This window comes from Rhododendron vialii, chromosome 6a (genome assembly GCF_030253575.1).
Source record: "Rhododendron vialii isolate Sample 1 chromosome 6a, ASM3025357v1".
Lineage (NCBI taxonomy): Eukaryota > Viridiplantae > Streptophyta > Magnoliopsida > Ericales > Ericaceae > Rhododendron > Rhododendron vialii.
In genome coordinates this window covers 43,236,374-43,256,482 of record NC_080562.1, presented here as the reverse complement: position 1 = coordinate 43,256,482, position 20,109 = coordinate 43,236,374, and the positions used below count along the sequence as shown (strand labels likewise).

Sequence of the window (20,109 nt, the reverse complement as noted above, 5' to 3'; positions counted from 1 at the left end):
CAAAAAAGTGTTTTTGAAAAATTATTTTTTAATTCTAATAGACTGTTTTATTAGTTTGAAAATTATTTTTAGAAAAAACGGGTTTCTATGTTTACAGTTTTTAGTTTTTTTTTTTTTTTTTTGTAGTCTGAAAAAGTGATACGACAAGTTTTGGTCATTCAATTTTGTTTATGCCATTATGAACTTTTAAATTGTTAACTTAGTAATCCATGGATAACCAAAAGATAATGTAGCAATTTTCAGTTATTCAATTTGTGGATGCTATTAAGTGTTCATAGAAGAGGTCTTAGGTTTGAGTGGATGCAACTTGCTATTCTAATCTAACTTTATTATTAGTACTCCACACATTAATGCTATTTGTGTGAAAGAAATTCCGTTAGGGTCCGTCCCAACGATTTGGTTCAAATATTAATGTACTTAATAAGGGCAAAGCTCATTCATCATTTTTCTCGCCACTTGGTAAAAAGGTTCTTCCATCTATCTTTTTGAGTGTCTAACTTGTAAATTTAACTTTTAATGAGAATTATTCAATTTATCTCTTGGTAAAAAGGTTCTTCCATCTCTTGAGCTTAGCTAGCCTCAATGGGTCTCATTCATCTTTTCAATCAGCCCAAAGTCCAAGCAAAGCCCACTCGACTACTATATCTTAACCGCGACGGAGCAAGCTCTCTTATCGGCCCAAATTCATTCAGTTCAATCTCTCTCTCTCTCTTCGGCGACGGTGCTGGCGGCCGCCGACTTGCTACACAGGAGAGGTCTCTCTCTCTCTCTCTCTCTCTCTCTCTCTCTCTCTCTCTCTCTCTCTCTCTCTCTCTCTCTCTCAACTTCTGTTATAGCTATTAAACCTGCGCACTCACCAGTGACATTTTTTTGTCTGTATATTTATTAGGTTTACAATCAATCAAATAGCTTTCGGAAAAGAGTGATTGAAGTGAAGTTGGGGTTTTTGGTTCCCAGTACAGATGGGGAATTCGGATGAGAACGGATTCAACAGCGACGAGGCAGAAGAGGCACAGTTGAAGACGACAAAAAAGCACAAGGGAAAGCACGACAAGCCCAAGCCATGGGACGACGACCCCAACATCGACCACTGGAAAATCGACAAGTTCGACCCTTCTTGGAACGAAAGCGGCATGCTTGAAGTCAGCTCTTTCTCTACCCTCTTCCCTCAGTACAGAGGTAAACTAAAACCCCACCCCACCTCTCCTTCCTTAAAAATATCACAGGCAGGCCCCGTTTGGGGATGTTTGGATTTCCAATGATGGGTTTTTTCATTTAGGTTAATGAATAGATAGCTTGTAAGGCTTCAAACGATTCACCGAGCTGTTCACGAGAAACTCGAGACTCGAGTCGTTATGGGCTTGGCTGGACTCAGCTTGCTAGTAAATGAGTCAAGCTCGAGCTCAAGTTTTAAGCTTGTTTGGTAAACGAGCCGAGCTTGAGTTACTTCTAACTCGCTCGTTATGGGCTTTGCTCGATTTGGCTCGTTTGTAGATAAGCCAAGCTCGAGCTCAATATTTAAACTTGTTTACTAAAAGAGCCGAGTTCAAGTTACTAGATTCAGCTAGTTATGGGCTTGGCTCGACTCGGCTTGTTAGTAAACGAGTCAAGCTCAAGCTCGAGTTTTAAGCTCATTAATTTAATGAGCCTAGCTCAAGTTACAAGTAACTCGACTCGTTTATAAAAGTTCGACTTGTTTGTGGAGGCTTGGCTCGTATATAGGGGCTCTTTAGTAAACGAACTGAGTTAGAACGTCTCAATAACAAATGAGCAGAGCTCGATTATTTAGGCTCGACTCCAGTTCGAGCTAGTCTAGTTTTGAAGGAGCCGAGCTTGAACACTTAAAAGCACAGCTCAGTTCAGCTCGTTTGCAACCCAGTTGTGAGTTGTGAGGATTAGAGGTAGAAAATGTAGTCTCTTGCTACCCCATGGGCGTGTGTATCGAGCTTGTTGTAAATTTTGTGATTTTTGGTTAATAAACCCTTGCATTACCTAAGAAAAGATTAGAGGTAGGAAACAGGAGTACGTACTTTGTGGGGGTGTTATCACTCGTTATTGTTATCTCTAATTCATCATATGAAGTTCCCACGCTGAAGTGGAATTCTTGATTAAGCTATGGAATAAGAATCTGAGCTATTCAAATTTCAAAGTGAATAGTATTGCCAAACCCGTTCCTTTGATGTTCAAATCCCATCCAAACAGTCCCTGATTCAACACTTACCTGTTCCGGGTTGATTTGCATCAATCCAGTGATGACAATATGGGAATGTTGGTGATATGACTACACTTAATTGAATTTTCTTCTGAAAACTAGGGGCCTGCAAATGTTTGTTACAATGAACTGTAAATAGGCTCGCAGTAGTCAAAAAAAAATTCCTTCAAGTTTCCTGTCAAACCATGGTGATGCATTCAAAATTTGGTGAGGATGTTGTGTATGAAATGAAATATGGTTCTATTTACATGATTTCTTTTGGAGCATAGGGGGCTGATTGACTATCTATAAATTATGGTCACTGAGTCGGATCACAGTGTGAGTTACACAAACAAATATTGTGGGGTTTGTGTTCCACATCCAGCCAACTGAATGAGCATACTGATTGTCGTTATTGGGCTCCCGATTTTGGCGAAGCTAAGTTATTTCTTCTTATAACTGAAAAGGGGAAAGAGGGTTGATTAGTCACTTGTTTCAGAGCTACTTCCATTTGATTACATATTTAGACATGCTGCAGGGAAATTTGATGAAAGTAGGACCGAATGATTTTGAAATAGTTGCTTGAAACTCTTAGTTTATTATCACCCCCATTGTAATCTAGGTTGGATACAGTGGCAAATTAAGTTGTTCACAATCTAGTGTATGTGTATCTACCCGTAGAGGGGGTAGAAAGCTATAGCTGTTTTGATTCGATTTTCGCTTTTGTAATTTTTATCCCTCATTCTCAGTCTTATGTATCTTTCTTGGTAAAACTTTTTGTAACGTGAGTCGTGACCATCAGTTCCCGTTTTAGTTTGCAATGCCACACCCGTTCCTAATGCTTGGTCCACTATACCATTTTGAGATGTTTCAAAGTGTTTGTCCCTCTTAGAAAGCCAATTATATAAAATTAGTTATTTTTCAAAACTATCTCATAATATCTGTAATTGTAATTTGAATGAGAGTAAGGGCCAATAAATGAAGTAACCCATTGAGATTTTGCTTAACCAAAAAAAAAAAAAACCCATTGAGATTTGATTCAAAGTGTACTCATTACATGTTCCCTCAAAGAGTCAGAATTCCTAGAAGAGACTAACAATTAGGAATGTAGAGAGTATTTGACAGGGAGACTGTCAGAAGGGTAGAGGAAAAGTTTAGAATATCCATAAAATGCTTGTTTGATACTACAAATCCTCTTGTAATGCAATTGTGGGCATTTACTAGATCTATCACTTGGATTTTGTGGGCTTAAATAGCAATGTGAAGTTGTACAGATGTATGTGTCTATGTAAGCACTCACGTGAAAGTATAAGACTTATTTTAAACTTTAATAAGTGAGAGCCTTTTCCTTGTTCTATGCAGAAAAATACTTGCAAGAAGCTTGGCCTATTGTGAAAAGTGCTCTGAAAGAGTATGGAATTTCAGGTGAACTCAATTTGGTAGGTGCTCATTTATGTTTTCGCTCGTCTATATGCTAGTGGAGATTCTTGAAGTAGATGATCATTTTGACTTCTAAAAAGTGAAAAATAACAAGTTGACAAATGGCGGACTTGATAACCTACATGTATGCTTGAATTTGGAGATGGCTGCTTCAAGTCGCTGGGGCAGGTTATCAAACCCAAGGAGATACCAAAACCCTCAAGGATGCTAAATTATAAATTTTGTTCCATGTGTTACTTGAGCACTTCTGTCCGAAAAATTACTTGATTCTGTTCATGCCAAAGAATGCAAGTAACTGCTCATATCCCTGTCATCCCAAGATTCTGAACCCTTTTATGAGATCCAAGGCCTTTAATGTCAATAGAGAGGATGACAAATCACCCAATCAACCTCCGCCAACTGAAAAACTTCCCATTAGTCCATCATTAGAATAAAATAAGATACGTACTTTCACCCAATCAACCTCTGTCAACTGAAATTTATATACTCTATACGCTAAGAATACTACTAAATTTGGAGATGGGTTCCTTATGGTTCATATATGGACTCATTCTTTTGGCTAATGCATCAAAATTTTAGGTAATATGATCATTGGGTATGATATACTCCTATTAACTTTGTAATAAGATTAGCTATTTGGCTGGCTGGTTCAAACATGAAAATAACCTGAAAAGTTTATTTGCTGAAACTGTCATGAAGTCTTAACAAATGGGTATTTATTCCTGACGGATTTGTACATGGAGAAGAAGAATCTTGCCTTCCAAAGTGGTTGGGGCAAGCGTTAAGGGTTTGTCAGTTTTTAAAATGAAGTTTGTTGTCTAACATCAAGTACGGAGGTTTTCTTTATTGACTTTTTATCGAATGTTTTGTTGCATCTTTTCTAGTCAATTTGATTAAGTGCTTGCTTTGTCGGTGCTCAGGTTGAGGGATCTATGACTGTCTCAACCACTAGAAAGACGAGGGATCCCTATATTATCGTGAAAGCTCGGGATCTCATTAAACTTTTGTCAAGAAGTGTTCCTGCACCTCAGGTATGTTGGCGCTTTTTCCTAGGTTTAGTTTTGTGATAACTTTTTTCCGGGGTAATGCCAATTCAAAAATCTCCTTTTCTTCTTAACATCTGATGATTAAAGAATATATACAGCTTAAGTGATGGGTTTCTCTATTGTTTGTCCCTTCGTCCTTTTGGTTTATTGAACGACTAACCTTCATACCTCACTATAGTTGAGACACCTTATCTGTTTTTAACCTTTTTCCCTTACAAATGTAGATGTTTTTGTTCCATTAGGAAATGATTTTGTTCCATTTTGTGCTCAACCACTTTTTGATGTCGTAGGCGATCAAGATACTGAATGATGAAATGCAGTGCGACATCATCAAGATTGGCAACTTAGTCCGCAATAAGGTGTGTCCTTTAGAGTTCGAATAATGGCATGTAGTAAAGCGTGGTATTTTTTTGAATCGTCATATGACATTACTAAAAAGACAAGGGGTTATTTTGAGTTTTCAGCTTTCGTTACCAACCATAAGGTCTTAGCAGATCTGCAACTTGTAGCAGGGTTAGATATAATTTCAAAGTCTTGAGAAAGCTTTTGATGGTTATAAAATGTTTTTGAGCCATTTCATCTTTGTTATATAATTAAGAGGTGGGGAAAATGGAAAAAAGAATGCTGTGGAACTGGATGGAACTGGTGAATGTTTCTAATGCTGGAATATTATGCGTGACCTGATATCAAAGTAGCGGAAAGGTGTTGAGAATTATTATCATCTTTTGCAGGAACGATTTGTCAAACGAAGGCAACATCTTGTGGGACCCAACTCATCCACTCTGAAGGTGTGTGAAGTCAGATTCTCCACTCACTGGATTGGATTACCCTTCTGAATCCCCTCCTTTTTTCCCTTCTCCTGATGGAGACTTATTTATGTTGTTAATACCCATGCCATGAAATACTTTGCAATGTGTGAGATTTCTCTCTTTGCTGGACAGCTCACAATTTTCTGGTATGCAGGCACTGGAGATTTTGACAGGTTGTTATATTCTTGTCCAGGTATATTTCTATGATTGCTATACGCCCTTGAGTTGAATAACCATAACTGCAGTTTCATAGTACTTTTTTTTTTTTTTTCACTTTCAAAGAAAAAAAAGAAATAGTACATGTTTTTTCGTGGCTGAATTACATCTTTAATCATCACCAATATGTTTGTCAAATGGTGACTTCATTCCACTTGTGATTGAGTAGGGAAGCACAGTTGCTGCTATGGGTTCATTTAGAGGTTTAAAACAAGCTAGGAGGATAGTGGAGGACTGCATGCTGAATAAAATGCATCCAGTATACCACATCAAGGTGAAGTTGCTGCTGTTGTACTCATATTCAATTCTTGTTTGCTCTTCTGAACTGCTGATGTTTCCTTATAAATTGTAAATAGATCCTCATGTTGAAGAAAGAGCTTGCAAAAGATCCTGCACTTGCAGATGAGAACTGGGACAGGTTTCTTCCGAAGTTCAAAAAGTATGATATATTCTGTTTTGTCCTATTTAGATGCAAATATTATGCAAGAAGCATCTTTTAGTTCATTGGATCTTACATTTTCCATCCCTCAAATATCATTTTCAGGAAAAATGTTAAGCAAAAGAAAGTTAAGAGTAAAGAGAAGAAACCTTATACACCTTTCCCTCCTCCACAACAACCTAGCAAGGTAAGTTGCACCGGTTGCTGGATAGATCTAAATATTAAATTTATTTCCTTACCACCCTCTCTTGGATCATTTCTAATGACTATTTTAGTTGATTGTGTTCGTTAGATTGCACTAAGAACGATATTGCAAATCACGCAAGTATTGACTTGTTTAGTTACAGTTCAGTTTCAAGACCCAGTAAGAATGTCCAGAACACAAGAATTAGAAATGACCAGATATGGGTTATTCATCTGTTTGTTAGGTTGTATGCAGTCAAGGAGTTCTAGAGCTATGGCTGCAGACATTAGTTTTCTTCTTTTCTAGTAACAATTTGTAAGGCAATTTTCTATCCTTCCGTCTTTTTATGGATGAGACATTCATGAGAAGGCCACTTTCAATTTGCAGAAAGTTAAATGTTTGTTTGATAAAACTGAAAGCAGAAAACTGAACATTTTAAGTTGAATAGGTGTTTGATAAAAATATCAATAGCTGAATTAAAACAACTGATACAAAGATAAATGATTGTTGGTTATATTATTTGTGATTGTTCTCTTTTAGTTTAAATAATGGATGTCATGTGTTTCTGGTGGTGGTGGTGGTAGTAGCAGAGGAAGAGTGGTGATGGTTATAACAAAAGTGGTGTGGTGGAAGAATGGCGAGTGGGGACAGTGTTTGGGGGGGTGGAGTGACTGGTGGTAGATGGTAGTGCAAGTAATGACAGTGGCGAGTGAAGGATAGTTCTGGTGGTGAAGAAGTAGGGTGAATGTAGCAGCATAACATGATGGAGATACAGGGAAATAGTGTTAGTGAGCGCTGGTGGTGGTGTTGGAGAGATGGCAGCGGAGGTAGTGGTGACACCTTTGGAGCGCTGGTGGTAGTAGTAATTGTTGCGATCATGGAGTGGTGGTGGTAGTGATGGCAATAGTAGAGTGGGGGTGGTAATGGCGGCAGTGGGGGTGGTAATGGCGGCAGTGGTGGTAGTGGCAACAGTGGCGGTGGCGGTGATAATGGAGTAGTGGTGATGGCGGTTGCATGGTGGTGGCGGCGGCGGCAGTGGTAACTATTATGGTGGCAGTGGTTGTGGAGGAAGGGTGGTACATAAGTACTGACAAATTCGGTCAGAATTAAGTGCCTACTTAATTTTTGTAACTTTTTAACCATACATTTTAAAAGGCACTTTAAAAAAAAAAGTATGATGAATTTTCATTATCAAACCAACTTAATTACTTTTCACTTTACACATTCAGTATTAAGTGTTAAATTGGGTTATCAAACAACCTTACTTGCGGATCCAAAAAAAAAACCTTACTTAGACTCTACTTATAATATTTTTGTTCCAGGGATTCATTCTTTCATTCTCTGCTACAGCTGTTATATTTGATATACCCTCTCGTCTCTCGGTAATAGACATTTTCACTTTGTAGATAGTGTTGTAGTAACCTCCGTGACATGTAGTTGTTTGAACTTTGAGGCAGTCTAGGAGTTACAACTTGCAATTAGGGTCTTGACTTTTTTTTTAAGGCAACCCCTAAGAAGCTGTTCCCCGGTTAGCAAATTTGATACATATCTCTCTGCTGACCCTCTTGTGGGACCTTTCTAGTAATTGCTTTGGGTTATGCAATCTGCAATTTGTTTTTCTCCACATTGGTTCTTAAGGAGAACAATTTTGTGAATTACATTGCTGAAATGATAAAACCTTGTTTCTCAGTCTGGTTTGGTTAATTCAAACATCTGTGCATGATGTTATTTGATCATTAAAAGTTCTAAAATCTTCTCAGATTGATGAGCAACTGGAAAGTGGTGAATACTTCTTAAGTGACCAAAAGAAGTCAGCAAAGAAGTGGCAGGAAAAGCAGGAGAAACAAACAGAAAAAACAGCTGAAAACAAAAGAAAGAGAGAAGCTGCTTTTGTTCCTCCAAAGGTTTGTTTCAGGAGTTTTGTCCTCTGCGTATTGCTTTCAGTCTTAATCAAGTTCACTTTTTTAACCCAGTCGCGATTGTGCAACCACAGGAACCCATAAGGCAGGATATCGGTACATCAAATGCTGAAAAGAACGATGTGGCTGCCATGGCCATGTCTTTAAAGGTAACAAGATCCAGAGACTTTTAACCTCACCAGAAAAAGATCTTGTGCTGCAGAGAAGAGTCCATTTAATAGACTTGCATTGCGCATACATTTTATTTTGTTAATGCTTATACATTTGTGTTGCAGAAAAAGGCTAAAGAGTTTGGAAAGCAGAAATCTATGGAGAACATTGATGCTGAAAAATATATTGCTTCTGGAGACCAGCGTTCGAAAAAAAAATCCAGGCACTATGAGGAATAGGTTACTGACTGAGTAGCTCCTGAAACTGTCACATGCCATGGAAGTTAGCCTATTGAGTAGATTCAGGCAAAAGTTAGGCGTGACAATGATGGTGTCATTGAACTGTTGTTTACGAGGGTTCAAACTTTTCTTTTCCTAGAAAACTCTCTCAGGGCGTCGACCCTGGAAACTGTTGAAGAGATTGTTTTGTATCAAATTATGTCACCAAAGATTGGTGACGTTTCATTTTTTTTTTTCTCCCGCATTTTAATTAAAGGGATGCTTCTCGACACTTCCTTCAGAAGACTTGCACTGGATTTAGGATTATGCAAGCAAGTATGCTTCTTTTTTGAAGGAACGACGATCATTTCCAACAATCTTTCCACGAGGAGTGTGACTAATTATAACCATGTTGGATTCACAGATCAAACTGATCCCCTTCCAAGCGCAGCTCCGTACAAACAAGGGGCTGAGGAAAACAGTTAACGTTCCACCAGGAATTCCTAATCTATCTACTCATGCGGGGGACTGCTTGCCCACCTTACCGACTACTTGATAGGATGAAAATTGGTGAAACACTTTTCCATGACTCTTGCTTTGCAAGATACTGTAATTAATACTGTAGGAGTATTTGTCAAATACATTGATCGTTAATTTCTCAAACAAACTCGACATGCAGTACCCTTGAGTATTTCAAAGTCGACCATAGCTTCGCTTGTTTGCCCAAATAGCATGCCTGTTCTGTTCATCACGACAAAATGTATTCGTCAATCTAGACAGATGGAGCTAGCTACTACTGTTGTCTTCATTCAACTGACGGGAAAAGGGCCCACCTCATAGGCTCAAACCACACGATCCATTATCCCAAGACACTGAAAAACCAAAACCTCAATCTGAAAACGAAGCGTTCCAGAAACTCATCCATATAATAAGAGAAGCAAACATAAGACCTTGGGAATCAAAGAAGGATCAGGAAGAACTCCTTCGCTCCAAACCCTATGTCACCGCACCAGTGAAGAGCTCGAGAAGCTCAGCCCCCCTTCACCGCGGCTGTTGCCGATGATATCAACCTCTCCGTTCAGCGTCACCAACAGGTATCCTCCATCTCTGCCACCGGTGTGTAGAATTATGACTGGCAAGGGAGTCCCACTGCCTCAAGGACTCTATATTCAAATATTAAACCCAGGTTAGAAACTCGGGGAAGCGATAATATTGAACATAAAACCTGCTGTTGCAGGTGGTGGTGAGGTACAACGTTCTTCCTTTCTTTTCGTTCTTTCCGTCCCAATCCTCCCTCGGGCCTATCTCTCTATTGGCAATAGTGTGCATTTTGCGGCATGAGTAAAGCCTAACCCATGCCACCTCAACAAATTAATGCGTCAAATCGTTAAGAAAGAGATAACAATCAACATATCATCCATCCAGGCAAGATATGCACCTGATGGTTACCATGTTCAAACATAGAATAAAGTGCACCTTCCCTCTTCCTATGTGAACTGGATAGTAGTAAGCGAAACTGCCAAACTAGTTTTCGTGGGAGAGAACCGAATTTTTAGTGACTATATAGGTTCAATCCTGATCCGATCGCACACACGCATCAAAAACCACAACGAGAAAGAAAAAGAAAATCCAAACACGGCCACATTTAGAAATTGAGATTTTTTTTACTTGTAATATGAGAAAAGATGTAAACACGAGCTAATTGAATGTTAGCATTGATTTCTTGCAAGGTCCAATCTAAAAAACGATGATAACTCTTACTATTTCCGTAGATGGAATATTAGAATAGCATTATCAACAAAATGTGACGGATCATAACTACCAATAGCACATCCCCAGTTTAAAGAAAATTAAAAAATAGGACATCCCCTTTTTCCCGTCTCTATACTTAAGTGTCATGGTCACAAACTAGAACCATGTAGTTGATAAATCAGTGTGGCATGGCAAAGCGAAAAAGAGGACACAAGTTGCTACTCTCCAACCAGCGGACAATGCAATTACCATGAAATATATGAGAACAAGGCATGCGAATTACCTCGGCTGCAGTCGAAAGAGTCTCCAAGCAAACCCTACACTGTTCAACTTCTAGACATGAATTGTTGTCGAGAATTGTCACCTTCTCCAAAGCTTCAATGGATGACTTGGTGGCAGGAACAAATTTCACTGCTTGCATTGACTCCCTTGTAGCCCTGGCAATCGCATCATGATCATCCGTCGTTTGACCCGCAATCGGCAAGCCCTTCTAGCCCTGGCCATTTCATCCGCAAACTCCCGATCCCTCCTAGCCCTGGCAATCACCCCGGCCTCACTCCTAATCCGAACATCCACGGCAATGCGTAGTACTTTCCGATCCACATTCTTAGGATCATTAATTCACCATTAAATGGGCCAATGAGATTAACTCATCCACCATCGAGTCTGCAACGCTGTCGGAAATATTCACAAGAAGCAGAAAGGCCGCAAAAAATAACCTCATGTCCTCGTTTCCAGATAGAAATTCATCGCGACGGATAAAGAATGATCTCTGGAATGAGTAAAGCACTTCCACATCATCGCCATGGTTAGGATTCTCGCGATGATAACTAAACCGTAGTACGAAATCAAAGCCAGAGTGATGATATGTTGCCATGTCTTCAATATTGATGCTATCATCTTGCGAACAAGTATAAGAACACATATAATTAGCAGCAGAATCCATGTTTCTGAATCCTTCTCTTATTAAAATACGAGTATGAAACAAATAAGAATATATAGTAGTGTTCCCACTTCCCAGCCCACCACGGTCATGAATCCTTCTCTTATCTTATCTTATCTTAATAGGAAATAAGAATAGCAATGTCCGAGACAGCTTTCGCTCACCTCAATTGATCCTAGGAGACCATTCCCACCGTCCAGTTGCAGGGATCCCAATTAAAGCCCAGAGCAAAAGTGAGCAAAGCTCTATATGGACCTGCTTCAGCAAAAGCGAGCAAAGCTCTATATAGACCGCCTTCAAAAGAATTGATAACACCTAAGAAGTTTCGAATCTGAAACCTTAGGAAAAAACAAATCCCCAAGTCCCTAGCCTTGACCACTAGGTGGGTTGCCCTGGGCCTTTTCTTAACCATACATTGTGGTAGAAAAGAGACCTATAGCACCATGTGGCGATGCTCAAGGTGAATGATTTTTCTAATTATTGAAATTTTATTTTTGAAGTGCTAATGCGTGAGCTCCTCAGTCCCCACTGAGAAAAAAAACCCAGAATTTCCATCACACACACACACCCGCGCCACCCCCCCCCCCCCCCCCCCCCCCCCCCCGATTGTTTGGTTTTTGGAGGGAGAGGGAAGGAAATAACAAACCAAAATATTGGATACAATACAATCTTTCCTATAATTTTTGTTTACATCTCCCTCTTTATTCCAAAAAACAAAGCCTAAGTACATCTCCCTCACTGCTATTATTTATCTTTGAAAAAGGAACAATGAGATGTATTCGATTAAGTGACTAAACTATACTGAAAAAGTTGCTTCGACTTTGCGATGATCATGATCGAGTACAATAAAGGTTGTCCCTACATTGCGACAAGTTTTGCATTTTGGACGGTTCAATTGTTCAATTGTACTGTGTTTTCTATACATGATTCTGTTGTAAGGATCACAACAAACCGAGTTGAGATCGAGCAAATAAGTATTCATAGCTTGAAAACTCAACAACAAGGTTTAAATTCGAACTTAGATTGTTCATCAGCCGAGGTGATCTTAAAAGTGTGTAGTGTGCTTTGATTTTAGTTAGGAAAAATAATAGTAGTGGTATGGTATCAATTCGACTAGCTTGTTTCGCGGTTAAAAGTGGACCGAAATGGGCCAATCCGTTCTTCCTTCGGCCGCGCGGGATTTGTCCATGGGCCGCTTGTTACCAACCCACTTCACTTCATAGACCTCAGTGACCCGAAAATGAATGAAACAAATCAAACAATGACGATTTCAGAAATTGAAGGCTTTGAAGCAGTGTGTAGAGGCAGTAGAGACGAAGGCAGAAAGGGAGAGAGAAAGAGCAATCGACATCCACAAGTTTTGATTTGATCTTTATTCTTGGATTTCCTCTTGTCATTTTCAACTGTTCTGACCTTCAAAAGTTGTGCTTTATTTGGAATTCTTGTGCAATTCATGGGGGTTGTTTTCTCTATTTCTATGGCATCGATAAGATTCGTGTGCTTATCTATGGATCAAAGATTCACAGTATAGTCATCAGTAACAAAGTCAGGAAATCATTCTTTGTTGCCTTGTTGGTCTAAGTAATCCCCCCCTTTTGGTCCGTGTGAAATCTTGCACACTACTTGTTCGATAATTGGTCATAGTAAAGTTTAATGTTCTGGCTACAACGACAATGTCTTGGATCACACCCATTTGGAAAATCAAGTTATATGAGGGTCTCAATAATGCACAAGACCGGCGGAGGGAGTAGACCCAAGAAGAAAATCTACTCCAGAGTCCATGAACTTGACAGAGCCATTGATCTTCAAAAGAAACCATCCCTAATATTGCAGCTCAAGTCTATCATTCAAGCACAGAAAACCCAGTCTCTCCTCCTCAGAGACCTTGAAAAGGAAGTTGGGTTTGTTCAGAAATGGAATTTCATGGCTGCTATTGAGAAGTACCCTACAATCTTTCATGTTGATGGTGGAAATGGAACACCTCCCGCGGTTACGCTGACAAATAAAGCACAAAAGATTGCTGCTGAAGAAATTAACGCTAGGCAGCTAATGGAACCCATTTTGGTTAAGAACCTAAGGAAGTTGCTGATGTTGTCTATTGATTGTCGGCTTCCCCTTGAAACTGTTGAATTTATTCGATCCGCTATGGGCTTGCCTTGCGACTTTAAGACATCTATGATTGCTAGATACCCAGAGTATTTCTCTGTGAAAGATGTTAATGGGAGAGGGTATCTTTGGCTAGAAAATTGGGATTCAACTCTTGCAGTAACGGCTAGGGAGGAGAGATTGGCGTGCGAAGGGATTTTGGACTCCATTGAACGAGCAGGAAAGGTTAGAATCTCGAAAGATGGTAACTTTCTGGGTCGTTTTGCTTTTCAGTTGAGTTTTCCTGCTGGTTTTAGACCAAACAAGAGTTATCTTGAAGAAGTCCAGAAGTGGCAGAAAATGGAATTTCCTTCTCCATTCTTGAACGCGAGGAGATTTGAATCTGCTGATCCGAAGGCTCGAAAAAGAATTGTGGCAGTGCTTCACGAGCTCCTAAGTTTGACCATGGAGAAGAGGATGACAACTGCTCAACTGGAAGCATTTCATTCGGAGTATCGGTTGCCTGCTAGATTGTTGCTGTGCTTAATCAAGCATCATGGTATTTTTTACATCACCAATAAAGGTGCAAAGAGTACTGTTCTCCTTAAAGAGGCTTATGATGGATCAAATTTGATTGACAAATGTCCTCTATTGGTTTTTCAAGATAAGTTTGCTGCACTTACTGGTAGGAGAGATACTGATTATTTTTTGGGGGGGATGCCTTCTTAAGTTTTGTAAGTGAATCTTTTTTTGATAACCTTTTGTAATTGAATCTTGAACGTGCCTAAGATGGTTCCCTCCTTCTTGAAGCTTATACATTTATGTATGGGCTTTGTCATATAGTGTCTTTTATTGAATCGAAAAGATCTTGTTAACAATCATAGATTCATGTTGTCATTCCTGTATTTAGTTCTCTTTTCCATTCTTATCTTTGATGCCTTAACCAGACAAAGAAGTACCCATAGAACAAGTTAGCAACTGATGACTCTACAAGTTCCTAACTGATATATATGTACATTTATTTGCTCAAAGGTTTTCAAGAAGGATTATCTGATCTGCAATGACCCCTTTAACTCAGAAACAAATCTTCTTTAAGTACCTATGCAAAAGGCGGCCTAAAAATTTGTGGCAAACATAACCATAGTCCACTCTTATTCCTTCCAGTATACATCAGACTCTTTTTCTTCGGATTTGGCTAGAAAATCTGAGAGGTTCTCAGTCACATGTAGATTGTGATATGGTTGTAACGTACCTTTCAAACCAGTTTATGCACTTTCTTTGTTATGACAAGATGAAATCTTAGTCTTATGTAATCAACCAAAGTAACTTAAAAATGTATAACCCGTTGTCCCTTCGCTGGCTTCAGTTGGACATCCAATATGGTCTGGGGTGATTCCACCCACAGCGTAACCCCACTGTGATGTGTTGGATAATGAACAATTTACCGTGATAACTTGATACTGGCAGGATAGCAATGGTAAGCTTATAATCTTCACATGTTTTAGTTTTTCGCTCAAAGAACCTTCTTGATGCAACCAGATGTTGCCCAGGCCATGCTTCCCTTGCGGGAATTTTTGTCAGAGCAGAATAAAATTCCGAAATTTCCCTATACCTGCAAAAAATGACATGTTAGAGAGCTGTCAAATGAATCTTAAATTTCCCAGGATGTGTCCATGCCCGCACCTGAGTGATTTGTCTATTTTCTTCTTTCGAATTGGAGTATTGCTTAAGCATGTGAGTAGGAGTATTACTTAAGAACGGGAGGAGGTCCAGCAGCCATTTCCTTCTCTGTACTTGAATGCAAGGAGATTTGAATCTGCTTATCCAAAAGCTCGAAAAAGAATTGTAGCAGTGCTTCACAAGCTCCAAGTGTAACTATGGAAAAGATGCTGACATCTGCTCAACTGGAAGCATTTCATTCGGAGTATCGGTTGCCTGCTAGATTGTTGCTTTGCTTAATCAAGCATCATGGTATTTTTTTACATCACTAATAAAGGTGCAAAGATTACTGTACTCCTTAAAGAGGCTTATGATGGGTCAAATTTGATTGACAAATGTCCTCTGATTATGGTATTGGGATGCCATCATAGATTTTTAAGTGAATATTCTGTCCTTCTTGAAGTTCATACATCTATCATTGGCCTTGTCATATAATATCTTATCCATTGAATCGAAAAGATCTTGGTAACATTCAAAGATTCATGTTGTTAGTCCTGTATTTAGTTCTCGTTCCTATTCTTATCTTTTGTTTGCTTTAGTAACTATAGTCACTCTTGTTTCCTTACAGTTTTTCCATTCATAAGACTCTGTCTATCATTTCGGATTCGACTTGAAATGCTAAAAGGATCTTAGTTACATTATACATGTAGATTGTGATAATGTTGTGACATACCATCCGACCTAATTTATGTACTTTTTTTGGTGTGACGAGACGAATCTGAGTCTTATGCGATCAACCAAAGTAACTTAAAAAGCATAGCCCCTTGTCCCCTTCGGCCGGCTCCAGTTGGAGATCCCAAATGGTTTGGGGTGATTCCGCCCAGTCGCCCACAGCCTAACACCAGTGTGCCCTGTTTTTTTTTTTTTTTATCAAGCCAGTGTGACCTGTTGGATAATGAAAAATTTACCCTGATTTGTGTTGCAGTAACTTGATGTTTGTGGGATATCAAAGGTGAGCTTATAATGCACTTAATCTTCACAAGTTAGTTTTTCGCTCAAAGAACCTTCTTGCTGCAATCAGATGTTACCCAGGCCATGCGGTAGGAATCCTTGTCAGAACAGAATCAAATACCAAAATTTCCCTCTACTTGCAAAAACAACATGTTAGAGAGCTGCCGAATTTTATAACTCTTGGATTGTAGTTCCCAGAAAATTTAAGTGTCCGGACCTGTGTAGAGTGATATGACCTGTATGGAGTGACATGTCTATTTTCTTGTCTGGGATGGGAGTATAGCATGGGCATGTCATGAGGAGATGGAGAGTTAGTTAAGAATGGGATGTTGTCCAGTAGCCATTTTCCCCAACCTAAGAGATTCTTTTGGCCAGAGAACACTACTGTGAGAGACTTAATTCCTCTGGTATTTGAGTCTGATATGATTTTTGCAATAGCCGGCTCCAGTATGATTTTTGCAATTCACACTAACAAATCTGAATTAAGCAACATCTATATTTAATGTTCCAAACCTTTCCGGAGCTAAGATTCTTCAGTATCTTTCTATCTGCAAACTTGATTTTCTTTAAAGTTGCATTTGTCTATGACTCTACGTATTATACTTGGTTGTTTGGCCCCTCAAATTAGGATCTCATTCTTCTTGCTGTAATTCTCTTATGGTCAAAGCGTTTTATTTTTGGATATCCATAAGCTATTCATCATGTTTCTGGGTTCCCCGATTTTCAAGTATTCAGGCCAACACAACAACTTGCCATCCCAATTACTAGCTTGTGACCGCTGCGATTACTCTGCATGCGGTTATTTGGGTGCAATATTTTGGTACTTCACCATTTGAACTCTATTATGAGACATGACTCAGGAGTAGTAAACCATTTTAGCTAAGTAACTGAAATACTAGAATCTATCGGGGTAAATGCATTCATTTTGATCACATTTGCTTGGACCAATGTAAATTCGGAAGGCTAGATTGGATTGTGACTTCAGTCTTGAGACGATTGTCTGCCCAATGAGCCGATCGATGAACGGCCTTTCAACCGAGCCCAGCCCAATGATCCCCAGATTAGATTTCAAGAAGCTCCTTACAGCAGTTTTTAACTGCTAATCACATGCCGCTAATTTTGAACTGTCCAATATCCGAGGTTCCTATCTGATAGGCTTGTTTTGCATAGTGAGTAGTGAATGAGTTAAGTGTTACAGTGGTATTATGAGTACCAAAATAGACTTTGTATAAACTGCTTTGTTTTCTCATAAGCATGACATTTCTAATTTCCGTGCATTCTGGGAAATTGATAGCATTCTCTTATGATATGTTTTATCAAATTCAGGATCTGCAATAGATATGTTTGGACAAATTGTCGCAATCTGCTGATACATCACCCTATATCCAACAAAGAGGTGCACATGAGGATTCACTCTCCACTAACAAAAGGGACCACAAAAGCTGTGAAGGAAATGTTAGTCGCTCCAACAAGTAATGGACTCTAGCTTCACCAAACCTCTTTATTAGTCATAAGGCCAGAATATATCTTCTTGAATGCTTGTCTCCTTTAGCATCATGAAAAATGCCTTTCTTCCTAAAGTGGATAATGTCCTTATATGTTATTTATTTGCAGTTCATTGTCAGAGATGTTAGATTGAACATGGAAGAGTTGGCTTTATCTCATGAAGACCCATCTGGGTTGTCATTGTATTAGGTTTCTATAATGTCATAAAAACAGCTCTATTAGGTGGTTGAATAGCACAATCTAGTTTATCATAAAAGACACAGGCTAGCCCCTAATGATACGTAAGTTTTACCAGATTTTCTGTGTAATGTCGCGGATAAGTTTAGCCGGCCATAATGTATTTTATTTGCCAATTAAGTTAGTCATTTTACGATCTTTGTGTGAGTGCACGTCAAGAATCCTGTAGACTGAAATAGGATACGTACTCCCTCCGTCTCAAAAAGATTGCCCTTTACGCAAAATGAGAATATAAAAAATATATTTTTATCAAGAAAAATCTATATTTGATAAATTAAAAGAACTAATTGATATTTAGTAATTAGTGACAAAATTTTGAGGGTTTTTTTTTTTTTTTTGACATAAGTGCATTATTTTAAAGTTATTGTTTTGCAGACTGGACAATCTTTTTGGGAAGTAGATAGAATGTTTTATTTATATAGACAATTTGTATTCATTACAACACACAATGATATGTTTATTTTAGGGCAAAGTCCACTTTGATCCCTTGTGGTTATCGCTATGTACGGATATTCCTCTTATGGTTCAAAACTGACCACATAATCTACCTGTGGTTTTGAAAATATGCGGATAGACCCCCTGCCGTCATGTTTTCCATCCATATTAACGAACACAACATTAAAAGACCGATATACCCTCATCATATCCCTTGATTCTTATTCTTTTTTAAATGTAACCACACCATCTCTTATACCAAAAATTGAATCCAAACCGTTGATATTGTAAATTTTGACGAGTACTACATCTATGCCGAAATTCAAGTCAATCAAAAAATGAAAAGCTCATGGTCGAATCGATTTTGTTATGAAATTAAAATTTCAAATTTGAATTTACTAAAAATTAGATCACCGGGTTATTGATTCCTGATCGAGATGATTTTTTCCAGAGATACTCTATTCTTTATTCAATACATTATGAACAACTCAGGTTACATTCTAAAGGTGTGTGAGATACACCTCCGTTAATATGGATGGAAAACATGACGGCAGGGGGTCTATCCGCACATTTTCAAAACTACAGGTAGGTTATGTGGTCAGTTTTGAACCATGAGGGGGGCATCCGCACACGACGATAACCATAAGAGATAAAATGGACATTGCCCTTTATTTTAGGGAAATTTTTATAAATGGTCCCTCTAGTTTGCATGAATTTTCATTTTCGTCCCTCTAGTATCAATTGTGTTACTTTTAGTCTTATAATTTGCATTCTGTCTCAATTTCGTCCCTCTCGCTTATGGCGTTAATGAAACAAACGGAATTGGAGGACAAAATTGTCATTTCTCCTCACAGAGGGACTAAATTGAGATTTCATGTAAACTAGAGAGACTATTTCTATAATTTTGTTTTTTACTTTTGTTTTTGTAAATAAATTTAAAATACATCATATATAATATATTTCTCATCTCATTTTATATTGAATAATAAAAAATATGTTGAAATTTTGTAAAGTTTTTATTATATACATCACAAAAAATATGAGAAAATTCGAAAAACAACCCTTATGATAATTGTCTTGGTCTTGTATTTTTTTTTTCAATTGAATTTTCACTATCGTTATTTTTTTTTTCAATATAGTTTGATTACCCAATAAAAAATAATTCAGTTGTCAAATACATTACTTATGGTCTTTTTTATTTTATTTGCAAAAAACGAAAGTAAAATGTAAAATTTTAAAAATAATCCCTCTGATTTACATAAAATTTCAATTTGGTCCCTCTGTGAGAGAAAATGACAATTTTGCCCTTCAATTCCGTTTGTTTCATGGACGGCGTCAGGGAGAAAGACGGAATTGAGATGGAATGAAAACTACAGGGTTAAAATTGATATAATTAATAGTAGAGGGACGAAAATGAGAACTCGTGCAAACTAGAGGGACCATTTTTAAAAATTTCCCTTTATTTTAAGGATGCATAATTGTACTATAACATACTCGTTATTGGTTCTTTTCATAAAGATTTTCGCATCACTAATTTACTATGGTTAATTTATTCAACAATGTAGTTTAAAGAATTCGGGCGCCAAAATTCTTCTTCAGAACAGAATCAAATGATAAGAAGCCAGGCAATGCTTTCTTTTCATCCTATCTTTGTGTAATATTCTTACTCTTCCTCTAACAACTACGAAATGAAACACAAACATCTCCCGTGTACGTAACGCAGTAAGAAAATGATTTATCCTCATAAATCTGCTTCCAAAAAAAGGATCAAAAGGCATGGAGCTCATATCTTGTATGATGACTTGGTGGGACAAAGCCTAATCTGTGCAATCGCGATACATTGTAAAGCACATAAAAAAGGAGTAGGGG

At 38.3% G+C, this 20,109-nt stretch overlaps 2 protein-coding genes and 1 long non-coding RNA gene across 5 annotated transcripts; 2 read left to right on the top strand and 1 right to left on the bottom strand.

Moving 5' to 3' along the window:
* The first annotated feature begins 669 nt into the window (after positions 1–669).
* Positions 670–8,904, top strand: LOC131329728 (KRR1 small subunit processome component homolog). Of its 2 annotated transcripts, XM_058363077.1 has the most exons (13): positions 670–755; positions 890–1,179; positions 3,554–3,630; positions 4,552–4,662; positions 4,968–5,036; positions 5,409–5,465; positions 5,641–5,679; positions 5,872–5,976; positions 6,059–6,141; positions 6,247–6,328; positions 8,086–8,229; positions 8,319–8,393; positions 8,520–8,904. In XM_058363077.1, the coding sequence occupies exons 2-13, from the start codon at positions 963–965 to the stop codon at positions 8,631–8,633; spliced, it is 1,173 nt and encodes a 390-aa protein (XP_058219060.1). In that variant the 5' UTR covers positions 670–755; positions 890–962; the 3' UTR covers positions 8,634–8,904. The 2 variants fall into 2 exon arrangements, with proteins under 2 accessions (XP_058219060.1, XP_058219061.1); XM_058363078.1 differs by lacking the exon at positions 5,872–5,976.
* On the bottom strand, positions 8,570–11,332 carry LOC131329795 (uncharacterized). The gene is made up of 2 exons (XR_009200846.1): positions 10,648–11,332; positions 8,570–9,775 (listed from the first exon to the last, which is right to left on the bottom strand). It is a non-coding gene; the product is annotated as an uncharacterized LOC131329795 (long non-coding RNA).
* A 966-nt stretch (positions 11,333–12,298) lies between these two features.
* LOC131329731 (protein WHAT'S THIS FACTOR 1 homolog, chloroplastic) lies at positions 12,299–17,860 on the top strand. 2 transcript variants are annotated; one of them, XR_009200828.1, is made up of 3 exons: positions 12,299–14,126; positions 15,057–16,063; positions 17,389–17,860. XR_009200828.1 is itself a non-coding variant. In XM_058363082.1 (2 exons), exon 1 carries the CDS (start codon positions 12,961–12,963, stop codon positions 14,119–14,121), a length of 1,161 nt encoding a protein of 386 aa, XP_058219065.1. In that variant the 5' UTR covers positions 12,299–12,960; the 3' UTR covers positions 14,122–14,126; positions 17,389–17,860. The 2 variants fall into 2 exon arrangements, 1 of the variants encoding a protein (XP_058219065.1); XM_058363082.1 differs by lacking the exon at positions 15,057–16,063.
* The last annotated feature ends 2,249 nt before the right edge of the window (positions 17,861–20,109 follow it).